The sequence below is a fragment of the Capra hircus genome, chromosome 5 (genome assembly GCF_001704415.2).
Source record: "Capra hircus breed San Clemente chromosome 5, ASM170441v1, whole genome shotgun sequence".
Taxonomy (NCBI): domain Eukaryota; kingdom Metazoa; phylum Chordata; class Mammalia; order Artiodactyla; family Bovidae; genus Capra; species Capra hircus.
This window is the reverse complement of record NC_030812.1, coordinates 105919921-105945950: the sequence shown is the minus strand read 5'-3', so window position 1 is coordinate 105945950 and position 26030 is coordinate 105919921. Positions and strand designations below refer to the sequence as shown.

Here is a 26030-nt window from a genome sequence, read left to right as displayed (position 1 = left end):
GTAAGGCCTCCCCAAACAGCCATTTTGATTTTTTGCATTTCTTTTCCATGGGGATGGTCTTGATCCCTGTCTCCTGTACAATGTCACGAACCTCAGTCCACAGTTCATCAGGCACTCTGTCTATCAGATCTAGTCCCTTAAATCTATTTCTCACTTCCACTGTATAATCATAAGGGATTTGATTTAGGTCATACCTGAATAATCTAGTGGTCTTCCCTACTTTCTTCAATTTAAGTCTGAATTTGGCAATAAGGAGTTCATGATTTGAGCCACAGTCAGCTCCCAGTCTTCTTTTTGCTGACTGTATAGAGCTTCTCCATCTTTGACTGCAAAGAATATAATCAATCTGATTTCGGTGTTGACCATCTGGTGATGTCCATGTGTAGAGTCTTCTCTTGTGTTGTCAGAAGAGGGTGTTTGCTATGACCGGTGCATTACCTTGGCAAAACTCTATTAGCCTTTGCCCTGCTTCATTCCGCATTCCAAGGCCAATTTGCCTATTACCCCAGGTGTTCCTTAACATCCTACTTTTGCATTCCAGTCCCCTATAATGAAAAGGACATCTTTTTGGGGTGTTAGTTCTAAAAGGTCTTGTAGGTCTTCATAGAACCATTCAACTTCAGCTTCTTCAGCGTTACTGGTTGGGGCATAGGCTTGGATTACCGTGATATTGAATGGTTTGCCTTGGAGACGAACAGAGGTCATTCTGTCGTTTTTGAGATTGCATCCAAGTACTGCATTTCGGACTCTTTTGTTGACCATGATGGCTACTCCATTTCTTCTAAGGGATTCCTGCCCACAGTAGTAGATATAATGGTCATCTAAGTTAAATTCACCCATTCCAGTCCATTTTAGTTCGCTGATTCCTAGAATGTCGATGTTCACTCTTGCCATCTCCTGTTTGACCACTTCCAATTTGCCTTGATTCATGGACCTAACATTCCAGGTTCCTATGCAATATTGCTCCTTACAGCATCGGACCTTGCTTCTTTCACCAGTCACATCCACAACTGGGTGTTGTTTTTGCTTTGGCTCCATCCCTTCATTCTTTCTGGAGTTATTTCTCCACTAATCTCCAATAACACATTGGGCACCTACCAACCTGGGGAGTTCCTCTTTCGGTATCCTATCATTTTGCCTTTTCATACTGTTCATGGGGTTCTCAAGGCAACAATACTGAAGCGGTTTGCCATTCCCTTCTCCAGTGGACCACATTCTGTCAGAAAGAGCTAACAGAAAAAATCTGGTTTTAGAAAAGGCAGAGGAACCAGAGATCAAATTGCCAACATCCACTGGATCATTGAAAAAGCAAGAGAGTTCCAGAAAAACATCTATTTCTGCTTTATTGACTATACCAAAGCCTTTGACTGTGTGGATCACAAGAAACTGTGGAAAATTCTGAAAGAGATGGGTATACCAGACCACCTGACCTGCCTCTTGAGAAACCTATATGCAGGTCAGGAAGCCACAGTTAGAACTGGACATGGAACAACAGACTGGTTCCAAATAGGAAAAGGAGTACAGCAAGGCTGTATATTGTCACCCTGCTTATTTAACTTCTATGCAGAGTACATCATGAGAAATGCTGGACTGGAAGATGCACAAGCTGGAATCAAGATTGCCGGGAGAAATATCAATAACCTCGATATGCAGATGACACCACCCTTATGGCAGAAAGTGAAGAGGAACTAAAAAGCCTCTTGATGAAAGTGAAACAGGAGAGTGAAAAAGTTGGCTTAAAGCTCAACATTTAGAAAACGAAGATCATGGCATCTGGTCCCATCACTTCATGGGAAATAGATGGGGAAACAGTAGAAACAGTGGCTGACTTTATTTTTGGGGGCTCCAAAATCACTGCAGATGGTGACTGCAGCCATGAAATTAAAAGACACTTACTCCTTGGAAGGAAACTTCCCAACCTAGATAGCATATTAAAAAGCAGAGACATTACTTTGCCAACAAAGGTCCATCTAGTCAAGGCTATGCTTTTTCCTGTGGTCATGTATGGATGTGAGAGTTGGACTGTGAAGAAAGCTGAGCGCCAAAGAATTGATGCTATTGAACTGTGGTGTTGGAGAAGACTCTTGAGAGTCCCTTGGACTGCAAGGAGATCCAACCAGTCCATTCTAAAGGAGATCAGTCCTGGGTGTTCATTGGAAGGACTGATGCTAAAGCTGAAACTCCAGTACTTTGGCCACCTCATGCGAAGAGTTGACTCACTGGAAAAACTCTGATGCTGGGAGGGACTGGGGGCAGGAGGAGAAGGGGAAGACAGAGGATGAGACAGCTGGATGGCATCACCGACTCGATGGACGTGAGTCTGAGTGAACTCCAGGAGTTGGTGATGGCAGGGAGGCCTGGCGTGCTGTGATTCATGGGGTTGCAAAGAGTCGGACTCGACTGAACAACTGAACTGAACTGAATTGATTGTGGTCTGGTTCCTACTTCTTGTCTAATCTTATCTCCAGCCCCTTCACCTTGAACTTCACCAGCACCAAACTGCTGATGGTCTAGTGTCACACCCCCCTCTGCACACTGTCTCACCTCCTGATCACTGTAGCAGAAACTGGCTCATCTATAGGTAGACTCTGTTTCCCAGCCTGCCTTGCACTTAGATGTGGCCACTTGAGCAGACTCCTTCCAGTGGAAGATAAACAGGAGTGATCTGTGCTGCTACCAGACCTGCTCTATCAAACCCTGCATGTGCTCTTCATGATCTTTCCCTTCCCAACCCCAGAAGCCCCTTGTTGAGGGCAGCGGACCCATAGATGGAAAGAGCTCAGGCCCCTGAGTAAAAGCCTGAAGGAAAGCTCTCCACGGATCTGGATGAGAAGTGATGGGATTGTTTCCAGTTGCTGCAGCAACCAGGCTCACCTTGATGAATAGACTCCTGCTGTCTCGTGGTCCTTGAATGCCTATAACCCCACCCTCCTTCCCTGGGGTCACTCCTGCTCATCCTTTAAGCTTCATGTCTGGCATCACATCCTCCAGAAACCCCTCTCTGAGCAAACATGAGCAAAGGTTAGGTGTCTCTAGCAGACACTGCCCAGTTGAATATCCTCTTTCTGTCCACTCCCTCCTAACTGTTGTCTAGTCGCTAAGTTGTGTCTGACTCTTTGCAATCCAATGGATGATAGCCTGCCAGGCTCCTCTGTCCATGGGATTTCCCAAGCAAGAATACTGGAGTGGATAGCCATTTCTTTCTCCAGGAGATATTCCCAACTCAGGGATTAAAAACCCACGTGCCCTGCATTGGCAGGCGAGTGCTTTATCACTGAGCCACCAGGGATAGAATCCTATTTTGTTCAGATAAGTAATAACCCCAGTTACAAAGACTCATATCCCAAGTCTCCTTTGCAGCTGGCCAAGGTCATGTGGTCTAGACCTGGTCAATAAGATGTTAGAGAAAGTCACTGGATGGAGATTCCTAGGGAATTTTTGTTAAAAAGAAGTAGGTTGGGCTCACATCTGTATTTTACCTTTTTGCTTCCTTTCTTTCTCTAGTGGTTAAACAGTATTTCTCATGCCCCAGCCTTGTCTATCAGTTTCGTTTTTTAGAGTGAGGTGATAGCCATACAAACTGACCACTTTAAAGTGAACAGCTCCTAACACAGCATTGTAAATCAACTATAGCCCAATAAAAATTATATTAAAAAAGAAAGCAAAAAATTTTTAATCATCATGCAGTCAATGATACAGCCTTGCTTTACTCTTTATCAACTAAATTTGTAAAATATGGCCTTGTGTTGTTTTTCATCTGTGTCTCTCATTTCCCAATCAGGCCATTAAATTCTTTTTCACTCCCCAAACCATCAAACAAAATGTCTTGTAGATGACATTTTGTAATAAAGATTCAATAAATGTAAAAAAATTAAAGCGAACAATTCAGTGGCATTTAGTGCACACACAATGCTGTGAAACCCCTCCTTCTGTGTAGCTCTGAAATCTTTCATCACCCCCAATTAAAAACTTGTACCCATTAGGTAGGGCATCCCAGGTGGCTCAGTGGTGAAGAACCTACCTGCCAACACAAGAGACTCGGGTTCAATCCCTGAGTGGGGAAGCTCACCCGGGGGAGGGCATGGCAGCCCACTCCAGTATTCTTGCTTGGAGAATCCCACGTACAGAGGAGCCTGGCGGGTTATAGTACATGGGGTTGCAGAGAGTCGGACACGACTGAGCACACACGTTCCCATTAAGAAGCCGTTTCACATTACCCCTTCCCCTCATTCTTGGAAACAACCAACCTGCATCGACTTTTCAGGATATTTTGTGTGAATAGAATTACATGATGGGTCACCAGAGGCAAGTGGGGCCCCAGTGTCCACATATTAAGATGACACTCAGCTTTTCTTTATCCTCAGCATTATCACTACAGCTCCAGTGGCTGAGGTTAAATGTCTTCGCAATGCAGCTCCTAGGAAAGCTTTGAAATGAAGTGTGGGATAGCCAGTCGGTGGTAGATGAGGTAGAGGACTTGGATGAAGTGAGGGTAAGCAGTCTGGAGGGTGAACTGGCTGCTCCGGGCTGGGTGTGCTGTCTTGCAGCACTTTCGTGAGAAGACAGCTGGGTTTGATGTGTGGAGTACGTGGGAACATGTCTATGTACAGACAGACATCCCAAGCCTTTCGTGTCTGAACATACTTCACAGATCACAGAGCACTTAGATATCCTTTCTCTCCTGTGCTCAACCGTTAACCCCAATTTATAAATGCAGCAGCCGAGACCCCATCAGTCCCTCTTTGATGTGTTCTGGACACCTTAAGCTGATCAGTCATTGCTCAGGTGGAGTGAGGGGGAAATGAGCTTGCAGGTTGTGTTAGTCAAAAACAAGATACCATAGAGTGGCTTAAACAGCTTAAATTTATTTTTCACAGGTCTGGAGGCTCCAAAGTCCGAGATCAAGGTACCAGCCAATCTGATTCCTGGAGAGAGCCCTTTTCCCTTTTGTCTGTGTCCTTACTGTTGCAGAGAGACAGAGGATCTCTTCTCATCAGGGCTGTCTCCCCTCATGAGAGCCCCACCCTTGTGACATTATCTGCCTCTAATTACCTCCTAAAGGCCCCAGCCCAAATGCTGTCACCTTGAGGGTTAGGTGTTAATGTATTGAAAGAGGTGCACCTTTGGTCTATAATACAGGTGCAAACCCATCTCTTTCCCATCATTGGTGGGAACAGTATGCTGCAGCCTGCAAACACTGGGGTCTACTCATCAAAAAAGACATTTCATCCTAACTCTCTCCCAGGGAAGAATGAAGAGAGGGGTAGGGAAGGAGGACAAAATTCTGAGAGTAATCGGAAGAGAGTAGAGAGAAATTTTTGCCAGATTTAGCAAAAAAATATATATATATATAACACTTAATCCTGGATTTCAAATAAACAACAAATGATTTTTAAAATGTAAGTGTGCCCCATGCTCAGTTTGGGACATACTTATATAAAAATAAAAATAAAAAAACTTTTTTTTTTCATCTGAAATTCAAATGACCTTGGCATCTTCTGTTTTCATCTGGCAACCCTAAAAGAGAGGGGACAAGAATTCTGAGGCAAGTCAATGGACCCCAGGAGGGACTATTACAGAATCTTTGCACTGATGCTGCTTTTATGTATTTTACTTTTTAAGTCTTTTAAACAAGCATCTAGGCCTTTTTTCTTGTTGAAACCAAGACATATCATAAAATCTACCATTTTAACCATTTCTCAGTGTACAGTGCAGTGGCATTACATACATCCACCCCGTCGTGCAACCATCCGCAATATCCAGAACTCTGTCATCGTCCCAAACCAACATGTGAAGGGAAACCAGAGCCGCACAGTCTTTGAAGTGGTAAAAACAGATTTTTCGGGACTTGGCAACAGGAGAAAAGAGAGGTCATTAGAGACCCGGGGTCAATTCCAAATACAGCAGACAAGTGGGGACTGCTGGACAAACAGCAGGGTAGGGGATGGGGTGGAGGGAAATTTACTTAAGAGGGACGGGTAACTCTAGGATAGGACTCTTGCCGCAGGCGGGCAGGTGAGGGGTGGGACATTACCTGGGGACAGGGATGGGGGGCAGGTGGCGGGTAAGGGAGGAAGGAATTTGGCCAGACAAGAGGGCGGAGGTTTCTGGCTAAATCGAGTGACAGGATTCTTGCTAAAACTGAGCTTCTCAAGTGGAGGCCTAGTTAGGAAGAGGATTCAGAGGAGCCTGACTTAAGTGTAGCCCAGAACAGACGGTCAGGAGCTCTGAACCCATTAAACCATAACGCTTCCACAGCAACCACAGCTCTGGTTCTGTTTGGATCTGGCGGCTATGGGGCACCTCGCACAGCGTGGTCCTTCTGTGTCTGGCAGTTACTATCTAAGGGAGGGCGAGCACTGGGCGGACTCTGGGGAGCTCGGCCCGCAGAGGCCAAGCCCAGAAAGCACGGGCAGAGAGAGGTACAATCCAGCGCATCACAGAGGAGAAGTGGGTGGAGCGGGCGCGGAGGGCGGGGCCGCGCGGCGAAGGGAGCGGCTGCGCGGGGAGAGGGGGCAGAGGGCACGGGGGCGGGGCAGCGTGGGGGTCGCGTCTGGCCGCCGGGCAAGGCGGAGCTGAGGGGACGGGCGGCCACTGGGGGCCCAGACCCGCGGCGCGGAGCCGGCGGAACTGACGGCTGGGGGCGGGGCCGGAGCTCCGGGTCCGGATCACCCGGGAGGCGGAGCGGGCTGCGGCGGGGACCCGGCGCGTCGCGTCGCGGAAGCGGCGGGCGTAACGCAGGTGAGGGCGCAGGACTGGCTGGGAAGGCGGGACGGAGAGCGGGTGTTGGGGGCTGGTCACCGAGGGAACTGACGGAGGCGGGAGCGGCTCTCCGGGGGACGCCGGCCGGGGAGGCCCGGGCCGGGTGACTTCCGCCTCGGACGCCGACTGGCCGTGCGTCCGTCCGCTGGATTCAGACTGGGCCTCCGTACGCGCCCTCGCCGCGACCTGGGGCCCCGGGGAACCCCGACCGGTTTGCGAGGAGGGCCCGCCTCCCGCCCCGCGGGCCTGCCCACCACTGGCCCGGCTCTCGGAACCCTCCCTTTGTGGCCGTCCCTCCCGGCCCCTGGTTGACCCCACACCGCTAAAACCCTGCCTGGGTTCCTGCCCGCAGCTGGTATGGGTGTCGGTATGACGACACTTGCAAATTTATTGTAAAAGCGGAATTTATGAGAGTCGATTTGTTGTATGTTCACTGTCCTATGAGAATCCACAGTGTTTACCAAGATTCTCTAAGCCCTAGAGTCAAAGGTAGCGTCCGCCGTCCAGGAAAAAAATACTGTGCAAGAAACTACGAGTTACATGTGAGAGTTTAAAAGGGAAGAGCGAAATTAACTTAGTAATACACTTTACTTAGCCCGCTGTCGGAGAAGGCGATGGTACCCCACTCCAGTACTCTTGCCTGGAAAATCCCATAGACAGAGAAGCTTGGTGGGCTGCGGTCCATGGGGTCTCAAAGAGTCGGACACGACTGAACGACTTCACTTTCACTTTTCTCTTTCATGCATTGGAGAAGGAAATGGCAACCCACTCCAGTGTTCTTGCCTGGAGAATCGCGGGGACGGGTGAGCCTGGTGGGCTGCCGTCTATGGGGTCACACAGAGTCGGATACGACTGAAGTGACTTAGCAGCAGTAGCCCACTGTATTTAAAGTATGGTCCTTTCAACGATGTCATCAGTATTTAAATTTTTAATGAAATATTTTCTTCGTTTCAGTAAGAAGTATGAAATTCGGTGTGTATTTTATGCTTGGACTCCATCTACATTCAGACGAGCTCGGTTTATTTCAGGTGCTCAGGAGCCCTGTAGCTTACGGCCCCTATACCGCATGGCAGGTCTGAGGATCTCCTTCCTGGCCTTCAGGCTCAAGTCGTACTCCTTGCCATCAGTGTTTTTCGCAGTCTGGCCACTGTCTTTTTCTGCTCCTCCTCCAAGGATGGTTTTATCTTCCCTGCCCAAACCACTTGCCCTTCCCTACACACCTTTGTTCAGCTGTCCCTTCTCCCTGGGTTGCTCTCCCTGCCCTCTCTCCCAGGCCTGGTAGGGAGACACAGCGTCTGCCAAGAGCTTTCCCAGACTCCCTGACCCCAGTAGGGGTTTGTCACTTGCTCCTTCCTCATTGTCCCCTAGCACTGGGTTCACAGCTGGATTAGAGCGTTAACACCTGCTGTTTAATTGTTTTCCAGGCTGTCTTCCCAGCTAGCATAGCGTCTTATTCTTCTTCGTTGTGGTCATGACCAGTGCCTGATAGTTAATCAACCCTTGTTAGCAGACAGAATGAGTAAAAGCTCTGGACACCTGTACTCAGGCTCTCAGTTCTTTGACAGACCTGCTGTTTCCTTGCCTGGGGGCTTTGTGCCTGTTCCACCCCCTGGTACGCAGACAGACATACATTAGGTGGGTGACTGACCATGAGAAGTGCATCTTGAGATGAGCACAGAAAGTACCTTCTTTCTGCCTTTTCCTCCCTCTCTGTCTTACAGGTGGGAAAACTGAGATACTGAACTAAGCTAGGATGCCCAGCAGAGCTGCGTCACCATAAATGCAAAGAGGGGCAGGGGTGGGGATGGTTTGGGATCAGTTGGCTCCACTTTGGTCACTTGATGGTGGGAGGAGAGGTGGGGAGGTGAGGAGTTACTCCGAGAATCCTGATGAGGGTGCTAGGCAGGCTCAGGTGTAGGAAGCTGAGGTGTTCACCGCTGTAGAAGAGCTTGGAGAGCAGACTGGTCATCTCAGACCAGGAAGAATGCTGGCCTGGGAAGGGTAGGAGAGAACAAGGTGGGTGGAAGGAAGAGTGGGGGAAGCCAGCAGAGAGCGAGGAGGAGTAAGCTCCAGCAAGGTGAGGATATTGGTGTGAAGCATTGAGCATAACTACTTTTCAGAGGGCAGTGCCATTCTCAGTCTGTGGGATGAGAAGTGGAAAAAATCAGAGGTTCAGAGAAGGCAAGCAACTTACCCCAGGTCATATAGGACTTGAAGCTCAAACAAAGCCTTCTAAACCCACCCTGGGCTGACTTACCCAGCCCCACCCACACTTCTGTTGCAACCTAGGAGAGCAGGTCTGGGGCACGGTGCCAGGCTGATTAATGTCTTCTTCACGGTCTTCTACCGAGGGGCCGTGATTAGGCCTATTTATAGGGGCTTGGTGCCTTAATATTCTGCCCGATGCCTCTCTTGCCAATCACATCAGTGCCGTCTGCAGTGTGATTGCTGCTTTGGTGGCACCAGGGAGCGGAGTTAATTAAAGCCAGTATAAATAGACTGACTCTGCCCTCCTCTTGCAGTTCGAAGGAGGGTTTTTCCTTCCTGTCCACCCCCCATGTGTCCCTCCTTCCTCCTGCCTCTCCCCACCCCACACGCAGCTCTAATCCGGGAGAGCAGAGCCCGGACATCCCTGCCTCCCGCCGTTGCCTGTCCTTTCTCGGGAGCAGGTCCCAGGGACCAGAAGAGGAAGAACCCAGAGTCCATATTTTCTGTGCTCTTGCAGAACCGGTACCATTTGCTGGTACCCGGCAGTAGACACAGGCAATTCCCCACTGCCCCGCAATCCATCCCTCTTTTTCACTCCACAGTCACGGTTTCTTTATTGTTCATCCAGGCTTGGGAGGTTGAGGTGAGATGAGGTAGGGCAGGGGCACCTAGCTGGGTACCATGCACCCACCTTGTGGCAGCCAGTCAGTGCCCTCTGAATGCCTTGTGTCCATCTCTGGTCCTTACAGTTTCCCCTGCTCACTCAACCAGCATTGACAGAGCAGTAGCTTCTGGCAGCCCCCCGACTGCCACCCAGGCTGAAGCCGTGCAGACCATTGGGATGGGGTCTGCGTGCATGCTCTTCTCCCGCACCTGGCCCTGTGATGGGTGGGTGTGGGATGGGGGGGTCCTGATGCTCCCTTCTCTCCCCCAGGCACCATGACCCCCACGGGGACCCAGCATTCCTTGGCCGGTCAGACCTATGCAGTGCCCCTCATTCAGCCAGACCTGCGGCGAGAGGAGGCCATCCAGCAGGTGGCGGATGCCCTGCAGTACCTACAGAAGGTCTCCGGAGACATCTTCAGCAGGTGGGTGCTGCTCCCTGGCCCAGGCAGTCATCTCTCCAGTCCCAGAGGCACCCTCTTGGAGCACCTCTGTGGGGACTTATGGTGCCCAGGGGGCCAAGCTGGGTCCTCTGTGTAGACTTTTTCTTGTAAGCGCTCGCTGTTTACCATCCTGCTTAGCCCTGGGGTTCCCCATGCATCCACGGGCGCTGGCAGTGGTATGACTCTCCCAACTGCTCTTCCCTTGCTGGGGTGCCCTGTTCCTTCGCCTGTTCCGACAGTCAGCCCATGGTTGGTTATCCACCATTTCTTGTGTGCAAGGCTCTGGGCCCTTTAATAAGGCAGCATCCTTGCCCAGCTGGAGGGTCCGCTCCAGCAGCAGAGACAGACTCTAAGTGATCAGTTGGGTGTTAGTTACAGTTGTGGTAAAACCAATCTCTACTGTCTTGTAACACCTAATATTTGTGTCACATTAACTGTGTGCCACCTTTGACCTGAGTGTGTTCACTCATTCAACACTTTTAACAGCCTTTTTTTTTTTCAATATGTATTTATTTATTTGGCTGTGCTGGGTCTTAGTTGCAGCATTTGGGATCTAGTTCTCTGACCAGGGATCGAACTCAGACCCTCTGCACTGGGAGCGCAGAGTCTTAGCCCCTGGACCAACCAGAGAAGTCCCTTAACAGCTTTTTGTTTGAGCTTCTGTTATTTCCACTTTGTCGATGAGGAAACTGGCAGAAGGGTCAGGAGACTTGCCTGAGCAGTGGAACTAGGCGTCACACCCAGGTGTGGGGGCTCCCAGCTCTGGAATTACCCCTGTCTCTGTGATAAGAGGCCTGACTTGGTCTATAGGGTCAGGGAAGACGTATGTGAGGAAAAGCTGGACTGGTGGAAGGGAAGATATCGTGAGTGGGTAGGTTGGGGGAAAAACCTTCAAGAAAGGAGGAAGAGCATGAACTAAAGTGGAAAGGGGCCTCAGTGGAAGCCAGTGTGGCTGGAGCAAGGGGCTTCGGGAGGCTGGCAAGGTGGCCTTGGGTCCTCAGTGATCCCAGGTGGGGAGTGGTGGCTGTTTGTACCCCTAGCACTGATCCAGCTCAGCTCTCAGGCTCTTGTGATTTTTTCATTCAGTCTTGGTTGAATGTGTGTGTGGTGTTTGCTGTTTTCTGCAAAGGTTCCCTAGTTTTGTCCTGTGTAAGGTCCTGTTTCTCTGGCCATGAGCAAGCTAAGATGGGCTAGCGCTTCTTCCTGGATGCCCACGCTGTGCTTTCCCGGCTGGAGCATTTGACCGCCTGATTCAGGTCCCTCTCCTGGCCAAGTCTCCCCCACTGTCCCCTGCTTGTATCCCAGACCAGGGACCCCCACCACTGCAGCATGCAATCTCCTCCTCCACCAACTGGAACCCCACCTCTTCCCAGAAGCCTTCCCCAGTGGGGGCAGAAAATGGGGCCATTGTCTCCAGATGGAGAGTCCCAACACTTGACTGTAATGCCTCTGAGCTGCCCTCTAATGCACCTGGCTGCCCTGGGCCTCTCCAGGAAGTGAGTGTAACTGAGAGCGGGGCCTCATTAAGGGGGTTGACTCTGGAGCGGACTTCCTGGCTCCAGTCTGGTTTCCCCATTTGCTTGCTCTTAACCTCCCTATGGCACGCCACTCCAGTACTCTTGCCTGGAAAATCCATGGACAGAGGAGCCTGGTAGGCTGCAGTCCATGGAGTTGCTAAGAGTCGGACACGACTGAGTGACTTCACTTTCACTTTTCACTTTCATGCATTGGAGAAGGAAATGGCAACCCACTCCAGTGCTCTTGCCTGGAGAATCCCAGGGGCTGGGAAGCCTGGTGGGCTGCCGTCTCTGGGGTCACACAGAGTCAGACACGACTGAAGCGACTTAGCAGCAGCAGCAGCAGCAGCAGCAACCTCCCTGTAAAGCCTCAATGTTCCCATCCATAAAATGGCAATGATGATGGTGCCTTCCTCGGAGGATCATCGTTAAGATGAAATGAATTGAAATTTACAAAGGAACCAAAGTGCCTGGTGTATAGTAAGCATCCAGTAAATGTTCCCTCTTGTTATTTAGTAACATCATCTCTGCTCATTTGCCGCCTGTGCTAGCCCTCCATTACCTGTTGTCAGTAGTTATAGAAAGCGTTAGGTGCTAAATGTATCCAGGGGTCACCTAAGCAAGAGGACGCAGGCCTGTAAAAGCTACTAGTGCCAGATTCCAGTCACCCCACACCTCGTGATGGAACAGTCCATCAGAGATGCTTGTGCTTCCTCACCAGGACCGTGGCTGCGTGCCTGCATGTTTGTAAGGGGAGATTGGATTCTTGGCATGCTTTCCTTTCCCTTCCTGTAGACATTTCCAGGTTCCTCTGCTCCTGGATGGGAGAAGCAGAGGGCAGGAAGGCCATGTGACATGGAGGGGTGGTGGGCTCGTTGAGGCCCAGGGCTGGCAGGGTGCTCCCCTAAACAGCCGACTTCCGGGCGGCTCTGCCCCTCTCCCAGCAGGTGCCCAGCGTTCGGGACTGAGGAATACCAATGATGCATGGCCACGTGGTCCCTGTGCTCAGGGGCGGCATATCTCAGAGGGGAGAGCCACTGGCTGAGCTGATTCTGAGCCGTGTAGCATGCACTGTGTGGGCACCTGGGGATCCAGAGGAGAGAGAAGCAAGACTTGGCAGCACGTTTATCAGTTAGGTTCCCCAAACTAACTGAAGCAAAAGGAACCAGCCGGCAGAGCAGGCTTTGGAGCCGCAGCGCTCAGTGATGTCGTGAGGACCTGGTTTGCTTTCATCCCCTCCCTGCTCGCTGCCCCTGGGTTGGCCCCACCCCCAGACAGGCCTTGCTCTTGCAAGGTGACCAGTGGGCCCACAGCTTAGGTCCAGCAGGAAAGAGCGCCTCCCCAGAAGCCCCAGCCTCACGGCGGTCCCAGAGCCATGGCTGGGGCGGGATGGGGGTGACACGGCGGCTGGCTCAGCCCTTGGTCACATGCCTAACTCCCAGGACCTAGGGTTTAATCTGAAATGTGGGAACCAGGCCTGTGGCAGCAGTGGCATCCCCAGTGGAGGCTGGCTGTGATGAAATGAGGGAGCAGATGGTGAGAGGAACATGACCGCCTGCTCCCGGGTCAGGGAAGGCCTCCTGAAGGGGAGCCACATGGGGCAGGTTCTGCTGAGGGGTGGGGAATGCGGTCTGCCTGGGACCTGGAAAGGGGCGCCAGGGGCTTGAGGCCTGACTGGAGAGTGGTGCCCCTGGCAGCAGGGCCCTCAGCACCCCAGCCCAGAAGCCACTGTCCCTGCGGTCTGCTCCTTCACTGCAGGATGGGGTAAAAGTCAGCCTCCATGTTTGTGCCCCTCACCACCAAGCCCTTCTCATGTCCCCACAACGCTGAGACAGTCTCTGGTGGGAGGAGTGGGTGAGGGGAGAGCTGGGCCACATCAGGGCCATGAGGGCTTCTCCCAGCTGGATGGGGCTTTGAGCTTAAGCCCAGGGTTTTGGGAGCCTTGATGGGTTCTGAGCAGAAAGTGATGGGACAAAGAGCTGGGAGGGGTCATCAGGCAGCTGCACAGGGGCCAAGGAGGGGGGCTGCGGTGCAGGATGGGCGGATAAGAGACACTTCAAAGGGAATGCTGACGGGACATAGTGACAGATTGGGAATGAGGTCGAAGGGGAGGGAGGGGTCGGGGATGACAGGGAGTGGGGATGCCGAGCCCTGCCCCCCTATCCCCCAGCTGCCTACAAGCCTGAGGCTCTTTTCTCCTCATGGGGTTTTGCAGTGGGGATGTGACTCCAGCATGGAATTGCCCCCCTTGAACATACTCCTCTTGCAGAGAAGAGCCCTCTCCCCTCCCCTCCCCTCCCCTCTGTTCAGGCCCAGGCCCAGCCCTTGGCCCCCCTGGAGCCTGTGCCCAGCTCTGCAGGCAGGTGAGCTCATAGGGTATTAGCATTCTGAGCCGGGTCCTTCTCCCGCTCTGCTCTGCCGCAGCCTGCAGCCGAGTCTACAGAGCTGGAGAGAATGACAAGGACCTTGCGGGCGCCTGGACCGCTCCTCACAGCCCCTCCCCGGCCTTTTCTCCTGCCAAGCAGACCTCCCGCCCTCACCTGCCCCTCGTCACCTGGGAGATGCCAGCCCCAAAATAGCTACCCAGAGACGTCACCTGTTCCACATGACTTAGATGACGGCAGAGGGGCTGCAGGAGGAGTGGAGGGGACTGTGTGAATGGCGGGTTTAGAGATGGCCCTCCCCGGCGGCCCCAGCCTGACCACTTGCCCTCTGCAGAGCTTTTCCCTGGTCTTTTCTTCCTTTCCTCCCCCCTTTCCCCTCCCCTCTCTTCCTCTTCACTTCCTCCATCCTCTCCCCTTCCTCCGTGCTCCCCTCCTCCCTGCTGATTGGCACCTGGTGCCTCCCAGGGTTAGGAGGCCTCAATCAGCCGCCTGCATAATTAGCAGATCATTCTTAATTACCCCAGCTAGTGGAGAAGATCCAGGGGAAAGCAAGAGCTGCTCACAGGGCTGATGGGGGGGGGGGGTGCTGGGGAGGGGAGGGGAGCGGCAGTTAGGGCTGGGGGTCTTCGCCGCCCCCCACCAGCAGCTGACTGGTGTGATGCTGGGAGCAGCAGCAGCCCCAAGGGAGCCCTGGGCCTGCCTGGCTTCATAGGCGATCTCCACAGAGGGTTGTGGGGATCAGCTTTGGCTTTGGAGGTGATGGGACAGGCAGCCCAGGCGCTGTCCTGGCCCCCTGGGGGCCTCGTTGACCTTGATCGCCTCACGCCCCAGGCCCCGGCAGAGGAGCCCTCTGCCCTCCACAGTGCTCCCTTGCAGTGTGCCATGTCCTTGTCTGGAATCTGGAATGTTCTTCTCCGGGTCTACTCAGCACTGCCTGGGGCCTCTCACCCCACCCAATTTGTGGGTGGTCCAGGCAGGTGTTGACCGTGTTCTGGGGACTTGTCAGCTTGTCTGGTCATGAGACATCACTGACTTTGACCTTTACGGCAGTTCTCCGATGGAGAAGTTACCAGCCTTGCTTCTCAGCTGAAGAAGGTGGGACATGGACCAGTTAAGTGACATGCCCACGGCCATAGTGTCCCCAGGGCTTGGGGACATGGCAGTTGTCTGTCTCCTTGGGAGCAGGTGTGTGTTGCCTGATTTCTCTCTGCCCCAGGCTCTGAGCAGACCCGCTGAGCCTGCTCCTCCCTGCTGGGGTCCTGGTGACACTGTGGGGTCGCAGCTACAGGGATGAGCCTGGGGGCTGAGCCGTGGGATCTAGATGAGGAACAAACAAGTTGCCCTCTTGGCACCATCCTGTTCACAATGGATGTTGCTGATCAGTCCTGGCTCTCGGGCCCCACCCCACGTGGCCCCGCAAGCCTTCGCAACACTGCCTTCCAGCCTGCCCCTGCCAGTCAGGAGAGATGACCCACCAGCTGAAACCTCTTCTCTCACCCTTGGTTTGAGATTGGGCTGCCTGAGGCCTTTGTCAACAAGCAGCACATTGCTTAGATAAGAATAGAACTCTGGGAATTTCATCTTCCATCCTGTCCTCACAGGAATCCACCCCGGAGCACCCTGACAGTGGGCATCCAGCTGGAGTCTGATGGCTTCCTAGGCCACACTGCCCCCCCTCCCCCCAACCCCCCTGCCCCCGCCGCACCACAGACTCTGATGCACCCCACTCTTTCTGGTGACTATTGCTTTCCCACCTGACAACACCTGAGGTCTTCTGGTATCTGAAGGGAGTTACATTCTCAAAGTCATCTCATCTTTAGACCGAATGTCCTTCACTTGCCTTGTATGACGTGAGCTTCTCACTCCTCACCTGGCTCCTCACCCTCCTCTGGACGTTCATTGCCTCGTCACTTCTTACCTAGCTGCTGTGTTCCGTGTCAGGTGCTGTCCCAGGTGCTAGCGATGCAACCGTGATTCAGGCAGAGCCTGTAGCCCGGAAGGGAATTCAGGGTCCTCTTAACGTGTGGACCTGGTTTGAAGGAGACACGGCTGTGCGTGAGTAGAGTGTCCAGGAGATGAGCTCATGAATCCAGGGCTCTGCTTCCTCTGCCATGCCTCCAAGAGACTGGATGTCCCATTTGTTGAAAGAAGGTGGGAGAGGAACATGGTGCTGTGTGCTCCATGGACTCACTTCCTTAGTCCAGGTTGCCATTAGCGCCTAGGTGACCAAAGTCATCAGGTCCTCCTTCACCTGAACCCCTGCTCAACCTCTGTCCCCTGTGTTTGTGCGCCTGAGTGCTGAGCTTCACGGTCATTCTGTATCAGTGTCACCTTTCCTGGCCTTTCAGCTCATGTGGGTCTTGATTCCACCATGCAGACCGTTTGGGGGCCTTCCCATTGGATACCCCAGCTTCCTAATCAAGCACTGGGTGAGCTGTGTGAGGCCCTGCCAGAGACCTTTGTTCACGACTGAAATCAGCCCATGGTGCCTTCCGGGTGCTGCTGCTCTCTGGCTCGCTCTGATTTTTCCTAAGTGTGCTCTTCTCCAGCCCGCAGCTCCATCTCATCCACAGGACTTTGTGAGAAGCCATCAGCATCCTTGCTGACTCAGGCTGCACTGCGTGTGAGGTTTTTCCCCTCTTACACCAGGCTAATAACCCTGTCAGAAAACGCTATAAATTTAGAACAGTGTTGGCCCCGGGGATCCACCTCTTCCATTTCAGATTGCTCAGGACCCTGTATTTAATAATCCATTCCGGAAATTTGCCAGGGTTCACTGTTAAGCTTGATGTCTGCAACTTTGAGAAATCAGACAGAGAGCAGGCTCCATCTGTGTCCAGTTCTGACATCCACCTTTTATGCCGCCATTATGTTAACTGCGAGGTTGCATCATCTCCCAGCAGCATTGGGGCTGAGCTGGGAACTAGAGAAGGTGGCCTGTGTGCAAGTAGAGAACCCGTCCTCCCTGCCAGAAAGTGGGCCCAGACAGGTCACTGGTTCCATATCTCCTAGAAGGAAGCTGTGCCTTTTGATCTGGTATGCATTGCTGCCCCACTCAGACCAGCCTGTTGAGGAAAACTAAGCTGGTTTGGGTACCTGCTTGGAGCCCGTCCCCAAGCCCCTGCACACGAGCGGCCACAAGAGTAATGAAGGAGACTTCATCGGGGTGGAGACCCTGCGCTTGTGAAAGTGGCTGATCAGGGCTGGTAAAAAAGTCCTTGAGTTCTCTCGCTGTGTGGTCTCTGACCAGAGACCGCAGGCCTTCTGCCATCCATCAGCTGTGGCCACTGTCAGGGGCTGGTGTTCCTGGAGGTCGAGGGGCTCTTGGGCAGAGGGCACCCTGGTGGGGTGGGCTGGGGCTCCTGGGAAGTGAGAAGAACCTTGTGCTGCTGAATAGTGAAAGTGAGGCGCGTGTGCATTTACCTTGGGGCATGTGGTGCTGGCCATTCAGTGACCGCACAGGAGCCCTTCAGGTGCCCGGCACAGTGCCACGTGCTGGGAACACAGCAGAGAGCAGAGCCCCAAGCCTAGGAGCCCACAGGCAGGAGACACATGGTGACAGGTGGTTCTTGTTCAGCTGCTAAGTCGTATCCAGCTCTTTGAGACCTCATGAACTGCAGTATGCCAGGCTTCCCTGTTCTTTGCTGTCTCCCTGAGTTTGCTCAAACTCACATCCATGGAGTCACTGATGCCATCCAGCCATCTAATCCTGTCACCCCTTCTCCTCTCGCCCTCAATCTTTCCCAGCAACAGGGTCTTTTCCAGTGCGTTGGCTCTTCACATCAGTTCAGCGTTGACTTCTTTTAGGATTGACTGGTTTGATCTCCTTGCAGTCCAAGGGACTCTCAAAGGTCTTCTCCAGCACCGCAGTTGGAAAGCATTAATTCTTTGGTGCTCAGCCTTTAGGGTCCAGCTCTCACATCCCTGCATGACTACTAGAAAAACCATAGCTTTGACTCTGCAGACCTTTGTTGGCAAAATGATGTCTCTGTGATGGTGACAGGTGGCAGTGTATAATAGAGCCAGCTAGGGGTTGGAAAGTGACAGTGAGTTTTAAACTCTGTCTCAGGGAGGCTTTGGCATGGGGCTGAGTGAAGTGAAGGACCAGCCGTGTGGGGAGACGGCTAGGCCACATGACAAGGCAGTGTTGGGCATATTCAGGAACTAACAGGGTACCCTGTTGCTGGAGCCCGCTAATCCTGGGAAGGGGAGGGGCAGCCCTTTGGCAGCCTACCCACAGCTGTGAGAACCTCAGTGGGAACTAGGGTTTACCTAGAACCACCTGCTCTGAGTTGGGCAGTTCCTTGTGGACAGCTCTGGGACTGAAATAAGGACCAGTCTGGCCTGTCGCTCAGCCTTGCTAAGCTCTGGTTTCTTCCATGTAAGTCATGAAGATTCTGTCTCTGCTCACCTGAGCCTGAGAACGAAAGCCCTGGTGGGTGGGCACTACATCCTTTCAGGTGGCATGTACAGGTGCCAGCTTGGTGCCATGGTGATTGCCAGTCCCTGCCCAGAGCTCCAGGGAATGGAATACAGTCTGTTCCCAGACCGTTCAGGTTGGATGGTCCTGATTGAGGTCACCTGGGAAGTTCCAGGAGCAGCCCTGACAAGCAGGTATTACTGTTTTAAGAGCCCTTACCTGAGGGCTTCCCTAATGGTCCAGGGGTTAAGACTGTGTTTGCACTGTAGGGGCACGGGTTCAATCCCTGGTCGAGTACTAAGATCCCACATGTTGTGGGGCATAGCCAAAACAAACAATTCAGACACAAGCCCTTACCCAAGTCCCCGTTCGCCTGTTTGCTGTTGGAAACAGAAAGGGGGCCAGAGGCTGCAGGGGCTTGGGGAGGAGCCTCCAGCCCTGGTGATTAGTTTCTGTTTTGTTTTGTTTTGTTTTTTTGGTGGCAGGATCTCCCAGCGAGTAGAGCTCAGCCGGAGTCAGCTGCAGGCCATTGGGGAGAGGGTGTCCTTGGCCCAGGCCAAGATCGAGAAGATCAAGGGCAGCAAGAAAGCCATCAAGGTAGCAAGCATGTGGCCCTGTCCTCTGGCTGGTCGGTAGTCCCAAAAGCCCTCTTCTTTCCCCTCTCCCCATGCCTCCGAAGCTGCCGGGTCCCTGCTTCAGCTACCCCTCAGGTTTCCTCCTGCCCACAATCCCTCCACCCCAAACCCAGGCTGGCTGGAGCTTCTCAGGCCCCAGCAGGAGTGACCAGACGACCTGTGTCCACAGGTGTTCTCCAGCGCCAAGTACCCTGCCCCCGAGCGCCTGCGGGAGTACGGCTCAATCTTCACAGGGGCCCAGGACCCCGGCCTGCAGAGGCGTCCCCGCCACAGGATCCAGAGCAAGCACCGACCCCTGGATGAGCGGGCCCTGCAGGTCTGCGGGGGTGCCTGCACCCTGGAGGGAGCGAAGGCCCCAGAGGATTCTGACTGCTGGGGGAGTGAGGGGAGCTCTTTGGCCTGGAGCCGAAACCCGCCTCCCTCGGTCAATTCCCATCTCCCCACACCCCCAGGAGAAGCTGAAATTCTTCCCCGTGTGTGTGAACACCAAGCCAGAGCCTGAAGACGAAGCTGAGGAGGGGCTGGGCGGGCTCCCCAGCAACATCAGCTCTGTCAGCTCCCTGCTGCTCTTCAACACCACCGAGAACCTGTGAGGGGGTGGGGGGGGCGGGGGACCAGGGGGTCTCCAGGCTCGGGTGCAGCGGAAGTCTATGGCCTGGGAGCCAGGAGGCTCGTAAGGCCTGGGAGGCCATAATCCTAACTTGAGCTGGGGCCCTAACGATGTGAGAAGGGTGGTCCAGCCCGGGGGCCGAGCACAGGTGCTGCATCCCCTGCCCTCCGCCTTCTCCAGGTACAAGAAGTATGTCTTCCTGGACCCCCTGGCCGGTGCCGTCACAAAGACCCACGTGATGCTGGGGGCTGAGACAGAAGAGAAGCTGTTCGATGCCCCTTTGTCCATCAGCAGGAGAGAGCAGCTGGAGCAGCAGGTGGATGGAGACGATGCCTGGGGGTGGGGGAGGCGTGGCCCCCCAGTGTTGTCTGGACCAGGGGTCTGATGAGCCCCCTACCCGCCCAGCTGTGCTTGGGGACCTGGGAAGCTCCAAGGCCCGTTCCCTGGCTCCCCTCACCCTCCCAACCCACAGGTCCCGGAGAACTACTTCTACGTGCCCGACCTGGGCCAGGTGCCAGACATCGACGTGCCGTCCTACCTGCCTGACCTGCCAGGTGTGGCTGACGACCTCATGTACAGCGCGGATCTGGGCCCTGGTATCGCCCCCTCTGCCCCTGGTGCCATTCCTGAGCTGCCCACCTTCCACACGGAGGTGGCCCAGCCCTTCAAGCCAGGTGGGCCGAGAGCTGGGGACAGACTGGGGCGGGCGCTCCCCTGCTCAGCCTCTTGCCTCCTAAGGTACCTGACACCTCGATTTCTGTCCCAGACCTCGAGGATGGGGTGCTGACGGCACGCCCACCGCCCCCGCCACCTCCACCACCTCCCCCAGCTCCAGCCATACAGATCAGTGTCCCCCCGCCTCCGCCCCCGCCGCAGGCTGTGGCCCCGCCAGGACAGCCCACCAGGGGGGACGACAGCGGGGGTGCCTCCCCTTCAGGTAGGGGCAGTCCTGGGGCATGTGGGTTGGGGAGGGGCGCCTCCAACTTCTGGATCCCTGGAGGGTTTTCTGTAGCTTAAGTTAAGTGGTCATCAATTCTAGATTTTCAGAATAGTTCTGATTTCAAAATCACATTCCTCCCGAGTTCATAAAGTAGTAGTTTCGAACGGTATCTGTGGGTTCCTGAAATTCTAACCTTCAAGGTAGAGGGAGCCTGGACTCCCCCATTCCCCTTGAACCAGTGACAGGGGGCTGCTAGTAACCATGGAAAATATAGCGAGTCCCCACGTGGCCCTTCAGTGGTGTGTCTCCCGGGCTACATCAGCACCCCCCCGGGCAGTGCTGGCCCACAGCCTGGCTTTGCCCCAGCAGCCATTCTTCCTCACACCTTCCACCCTCCAGCCCCAGTCCAAGGAGCGCCCAAGGAAGTGGTTGACCCCTCCAGTGGCCGGGCCACTCTGCTGGAGTCTATCCGCCAGGCCGGGGGCATCGGCAAGGCCAAGCTCCGCAGTGTGAAGGAGCGCAAGCTGGAGAAAAAGAAGCAGAAGGAGCAGGAGCAAGGTGAGGCTGGACCCGCTGCAGGAGGGCGCTCTGCCTGTGTCTCCAGGGCCTGTGCAGGCCGCCCCGGCGTGTGTGGGCCCCTCCTGCCCAGTGGTGGAACCTGCTTAGACTCGGCCAGTTGTCCAAGGAAACAGGGACTAGGGATATTTTTAGATGGGGACCTGGCTGTGTCCCACTTCTCGAGGCCCCTTGAGGCTCCGGGCTACGTCAGCTGTGTATCCAGTGCTGACAGATGCCATGTCTGGGCCCAAAGCGGCTGAGCTCTCTGGGGCCCCAGCCCTGAGTCATCCCCGCTGTGCTGCTGAGCACCGCACGGGGAGCCCGGGCAGGCTCCTGTGTCCACTGCCACTCCCTGTGCCCATCTCAGGGCAACGACTCCGCTCCGACTCCGCTCCCTGTGCCCGTCTCAGGGCGGCGGCTCCGCTCCGTGCTCGTCTCAGGGCGGCGGCTCCGCTCCGCTCCCTGTGCCCATCTCAGGGCGGCGGCTCCGCTCCGCTCCCTGTGCCCATCTCAGGGCGGCGACTCCACTCCCTGTGCCCGTCGCAGGGTGGCGACTCTGCTCCGTGCCCGTCTCAGGGCGGCGGCGACTCCGCTCCCTGAGTCTGACTCCGGATGTCGGTGACTCCATTCCTCAGTGGTCACCTGCTTTCCTAGTAACACTGACCAGTGCTCCAGGAGCTGTGGTGGCCTGGTGGCTGTGGAGGGGCCAGAGTTTTGACGGTGCAGAGGACCCCATGACTGAGCCTTGGGGTGTCACAGGGGCTGGACTGAGGCCACCCCGGGTGCCTTCACCTTGTCGCCATGCTTTCCCACTGCAGTGAGAGCCACCACCCAGGGCGGGGACCTGATGTCGGACCTTTTCAACAAGCTGGCCATGAGGCGCAAAGGTAGGAAGCAGGACCCCGGTGCCGCCTCCTTCCTCACGGTTTTCAGGTCTCTAGGGCCTGGGTGGCCTGGTGCCACCAGCCAAACCAGCTCCTCACTCCAGCGTCTGCCCTCCTAGGTATCTCTGGGAAAGGACCTGGGTCCGGGGCCAGCGAGGGGCCAGGGGGGGCCTTCGCCCGGATGTCAGATTCCATCCCGCCCCTGCCTCCCCCACATCAGCCCCCGGGCGAGGAAGATGAGGATGACTGGGAGTCCTAGGGCTGGGCTTATCCTCCCCCAAGTCCCCAGTTGTACCACGCCCCCGTGCAGAACAGCCGAACAGGCTCCTTGGGGGAATGGGGTCACGGAGGACTCTCCAGCTCTCTTGCTGGGATCTTCAAGGAGCAAGGAGGCTGCTTTCAGAGGCCAAACTGGGGACGGAGGGGAGGCATGGTGGCGGGGGGTGCCTCTGCCTGTGCTCCAGCCCCCTTCACCAGCGTGTGCTCCTCTTTCCTGGGGAGACTGCGGTAAAACAGTACATGAATCAATAAAGAAGTGATGCAAGACGCGAGCCTAAACCAACAGTGCACTTTTAATTAAGGAACCCGAGCTGTGCAGGGGGTGGCAGGGGGCGGTGGTGGGGGGTTGCATGGAGGGGGGGGGGACACAGGAAAGTGTCTCCGTGATGGACACAGGGTCTCTAAAAATAGCCATGCTGAGAGCCTAATGGCCCTCGGCATAATCGCTGATGTCAGGGGAGGCGGTGTCTTGGCATCTGCTCTGTGGCTGAGCGGGAGGCCCTGGAGCCAGGCCAGGAGGATGATCCTGCTGGCAGGGCCAGGGGCAGGTGAGGGCCAGCAGTGTGGGAGGAAGTGAGGCCGGGAGGTTGGGGAGCAGTTCTTCAGGACTTAGAGAAAAGGTGGCCGAGGGAACCAGAAGCTGGGGCAGAACGGCCCTGCAGACAGCAGGAGGTGGGGATGGATGACATTCTGGGTTTCCGAGGGCAAAAGGGAGAGGCTGGAAGAGCCTGCTCCATCTCACCTCTGAGAATGTGGATCCTGAGAAACAAGCCAGGGCAGGGTGGCTGCAGCCTGCACAGCTGCTCACAGACCGGCCAGGAATCAGCGGCCCACAGGGCTGAGCCGCGCAGAAGGCAGACTCCGTTCCAGGCAGGGCAGTTGCTGGGGGTGGGCCCAGGAATGGCGGGGTCACTGTTTCTTTGGGGTCAGCCTCGTTGTCTCCTGCTGGCTGGTCCACCTATTCCTGCATCCTGGCAGCCCAATGAGTCCCAAAGGGGCTCCCACGGCACCCCCTTCTCAGGCAGGATCCCTGCAGACCAAGCTCACGATGATGTTGCCCATGGGCAGGTGAAGGGAGGGCCTGGCAACCAGGCAGCGGTGTGGCCACCAGTCAGGAAAGGCCAGCTTTCTCTCGATGGAACTGCAGAGAGGAAAAGACCATGACACCAGACTGGGGCAGGGGCGGCAGAGTCTCAGGGAGGCAGGAGACGGGCAGGACTGACCTTCCGCAGAGCAGCAAAGGCAGGGCCAAAGGTAGCTTTGACCTCCACACGGTCCCGGATCCAGGCCGGCAGCTTGGCCTGGATGGCCGGGGAGGCGTACCGTTGGTCCAGGAGCACTATGCTGGCAAAGTCCTTCTGGTGCCTGATGGCCCTGCCTGGACAGAATGGGGATGGGTCTTCCTAGTGTGTCCCTCTCCTTGCTCAATGCTCAGGCTGGAGAGACGGCAGGTGAAACTGCTCCTTCCTGTCACCTCAGCCCGCAGCCACCCCTCCCGCCAGCAGCACCGCCCCAGACTCACCTATGGACTGGTTGACAGCCTTCATGCACAGGTTCTCCACCAGTGCCTTCCCGGGGCGGCCCTGGCCTGGGGCTCTGGGCTGTGAAGGGCAGAGAGGACCCGTCAGGGTTGATGCCTGCCTCCTGCGAGGGGTTCACCAAGGCTCTTGGGCGAGACCAGTGGGCCTCACGGGCACCAGCAGCCGATACAACAGGTGACGGCACGAAAACACCCAGGAGTATGGAAGCACGTCCATCCCTCTGGGGCAAACAGGCACACACATCGAGGGGTAGTTGCGGCCATGGGAGGCACGGGGGTACTCACAAGCGTCTGGTCCAGGTAAGCCATCTTCTCCTGCAGCTCTGGAGACATGATGTTGGGATAGGGCATGCCCACCATGACCACACACCTAGGGCGGAGGCACACATGAGCCGGGGCACATGGGCGGTTCCCAAGGCGCAGGATGAGGGGCCCATCCTCACCCACCGTCACCAGCTTCCTTCAGCCTCTCCTTCCCCTCATCCCTGCCACCTGGAGCAAGTTCTCTCATCAGCCCAGATGTCTAGTCTAGACCAAGGAACCGAGTCCTGATCCAGTGAGGGCAGCCTGGTTTCCCAACTGGCCCCAAAGGGCCCAATCCAGAGTTGGTGAGTCCAGGCCCCTCGCAGTTGTGGATCTGAGCCGTCAGCCCAGATGCAAAGTTAGAGCCCGAGGGGTGAGAAGCCACTGCTTACCGCCCAAGGTTGTCAGAGAAGTTGATGCCTTCGCTCATCTTCCCCCCAACCACGGAGAGCAGCAGGGCACCCGTCTCCGTGCCCCGGGCCTGGCCACAGTGCTGTGGAAACACCAGCCCAGAGCTGCAGCGCCAGACAGTGGGTGCCCCCTTCAGGGGCTCTGGGGACCGGCAGCCTCACCTTAATGCACCTGGAATATTCCAGCAACACCTGCTCCACCCTGTTTGCTTTCCTGGGCTCCTGAAATATCTGAAGGTAAACAGAGAACATCTCCCAGAAAAGGGTCACAGATTGCCTGGGTGTTGGGTCACTCTTAGCCTTAAAGTTTTGTGGGGACTGGAAAAGCCCACAGAGCTGGCATCCTGAAGGGCACCCCCCGGCCTGGTATCAGGACTGGAAGTAGGGATGAGACACTAGGGGCAGCCCCCGCACACGAGGAACCCCGGGAGGAACTCTGGGTGCCACCGTCTCTCAGGTGGTAAGTCCAGCTGAGTGCCGACCACTCACCCTTTTCCTGATGGTCAGGCGGGCCAGCAGGCCACTCTTCTCCCAGTGGGCGCAGACCTGCTGTTGGTACTCGTAGGAGGGGAAGAAGCAGACCACCCCTCCCGGCACCACATTGCACAGGTTACAGAGAATGCGGCCCGTCTCGTCCATCTAGGGAGGGGAGACGAGAGCCAATCCTGCAGCCCCTCCCGGAAGGCTCAAAGCCACGGACCAAGGCCAGGGTGGCTGCGATCGGCTATGGGGTGCAGCCAGGCGGCGCCACCTCAGTGGGTCGTGTGCCACCCTCCCTACCACAGGCCCAGCTGATGCTTCTATGACAAATCAGGCACAGAAAACTGCAGACGGGCCCCTAGAGCTGTGCCCAGCACCCCCACACCTGCCCAGGTGAGCCCCTAGAGCTGTGCCCAGCACCCCCAGCCACATAGCAAGAGAACCAAGGTAGTGAGCAGCTTGCTCGTACACTCTGCTAAAGGGTGAGGGTGGGGCAGCTCCGTCCCTCCCTGGTGGACGTCCACACAGACACTGCTCAACGTGTGCCAGCTGAGATGGGAGACCCAGAGCCTGAACACCTGGGACTGGCCAGAGTGCCCCAGCCCTAAATCCATCTCCCACCCCCATGAAGGCCACCGGCAAGCACGCTGGCTGGACTGACCATCTGAGGCAGCCCCCTCTTCTGATATGTGAAGTCCAGCATCTGGTTGGAGGGCCCGCTGCAGATGATGAGGGGCAGGATGTGATCTGGAGGGATCACGTGACCTGGGCGAGACCCAGTGAGGCTGAGTCCACGGAGAACGGCCCCCACCCCCAGCCCTGTCTCCCAGACCCAGACCAGCAAGTTACGGCACCCACCCTCTGCCCCACTCCCACGGAAAACCAACTTGGGACACCCAGGCCTCCACAAGCAGACAGAGGGCCTCAGGGCCAGAAGCTCCCCCCTACTCCCAGCCCTACCACCATGGCTTCCATCAGTCCCTGGCTGATCATA

General features: G+C 55.4%; 2 protein-coding genes across 3 annotated transcripts in view; one reads left to right on the top strand and one right to left on the bottom strand.

Annotated features, from left to right (window-relative positions):
- Nucleotides 6494-22582, top strand: WASH1 (WAS protein family homolog 1). The gene is made up of 11 exons (XM_018048642.1): nucleotides 6494-6741; nucleotides 9905-10058; nucleotides 18883-18994; nucleotides 19202-19348; nucleotides 19485-19621; nucleotides 19823-19958; nucleotides 20115-20316; nucleotides 20409-20579; nucleotides 20982-21140; nucleotides 21959-22027; nucleotides 22144-22582. The coding sequence occupies exons 2-11, from the start codon at nucleotides 9910-9912 to the stop codon at nucleotides 22281-22283; spliced, it is 1422 nt and encodes a 473-aa protein (XP_017904131.1). The 5' UTR covers nucleotides 6494-6741; nucleotides 9905-9909; the 3' UTR covers nucleotides 22284-22582.
- The window catches only part of DDX11 (DEAD/H-box helicase 11), a 32997-nt gene continuing 29538 nt past the window's right edge, over nucleotides 22572-26030 (bottom strand). For both annotated transcript variants that reach the window (XM_018048640.1, XM_018048641.1), the window contains 8 exons: nucleotides 25698-25801; nucleotides 25046-25195; nucleotides 24719-24787; nucleotides 24539-24639; nucleotides 24129-24213; nucleotides 23826-23904; nucleotides 23527-23681; nucleotides 22572-23444 (listed from right to left, as the gene is read on the bottom strand). In XM_018048640.1, the coding sequence (XP_017904129.1) occupies nucleotides 23415-23444; nucleotides 23527-23681; nucleotides 23826-23904; nucleotides 24129-24213; nucleotides 24539-24639; nucleotides 24719-24787; nucleotides 25046-25195; nucleotides 25698-25801 (773 nt within the window). In that variant the 3' untranslated portion in view covers nucleotides 22572-23414. The remainder of the gene's footprint in view (nucleotides 23445-23526; nucleotides 23682-23825; nucleotides 23905-24128; nucleotides 24214-24538; nucleotides 24640-24718; nucleotides 24788-25045; nucleotides 25196-25697; nucleotides 25802-26030) is intronic.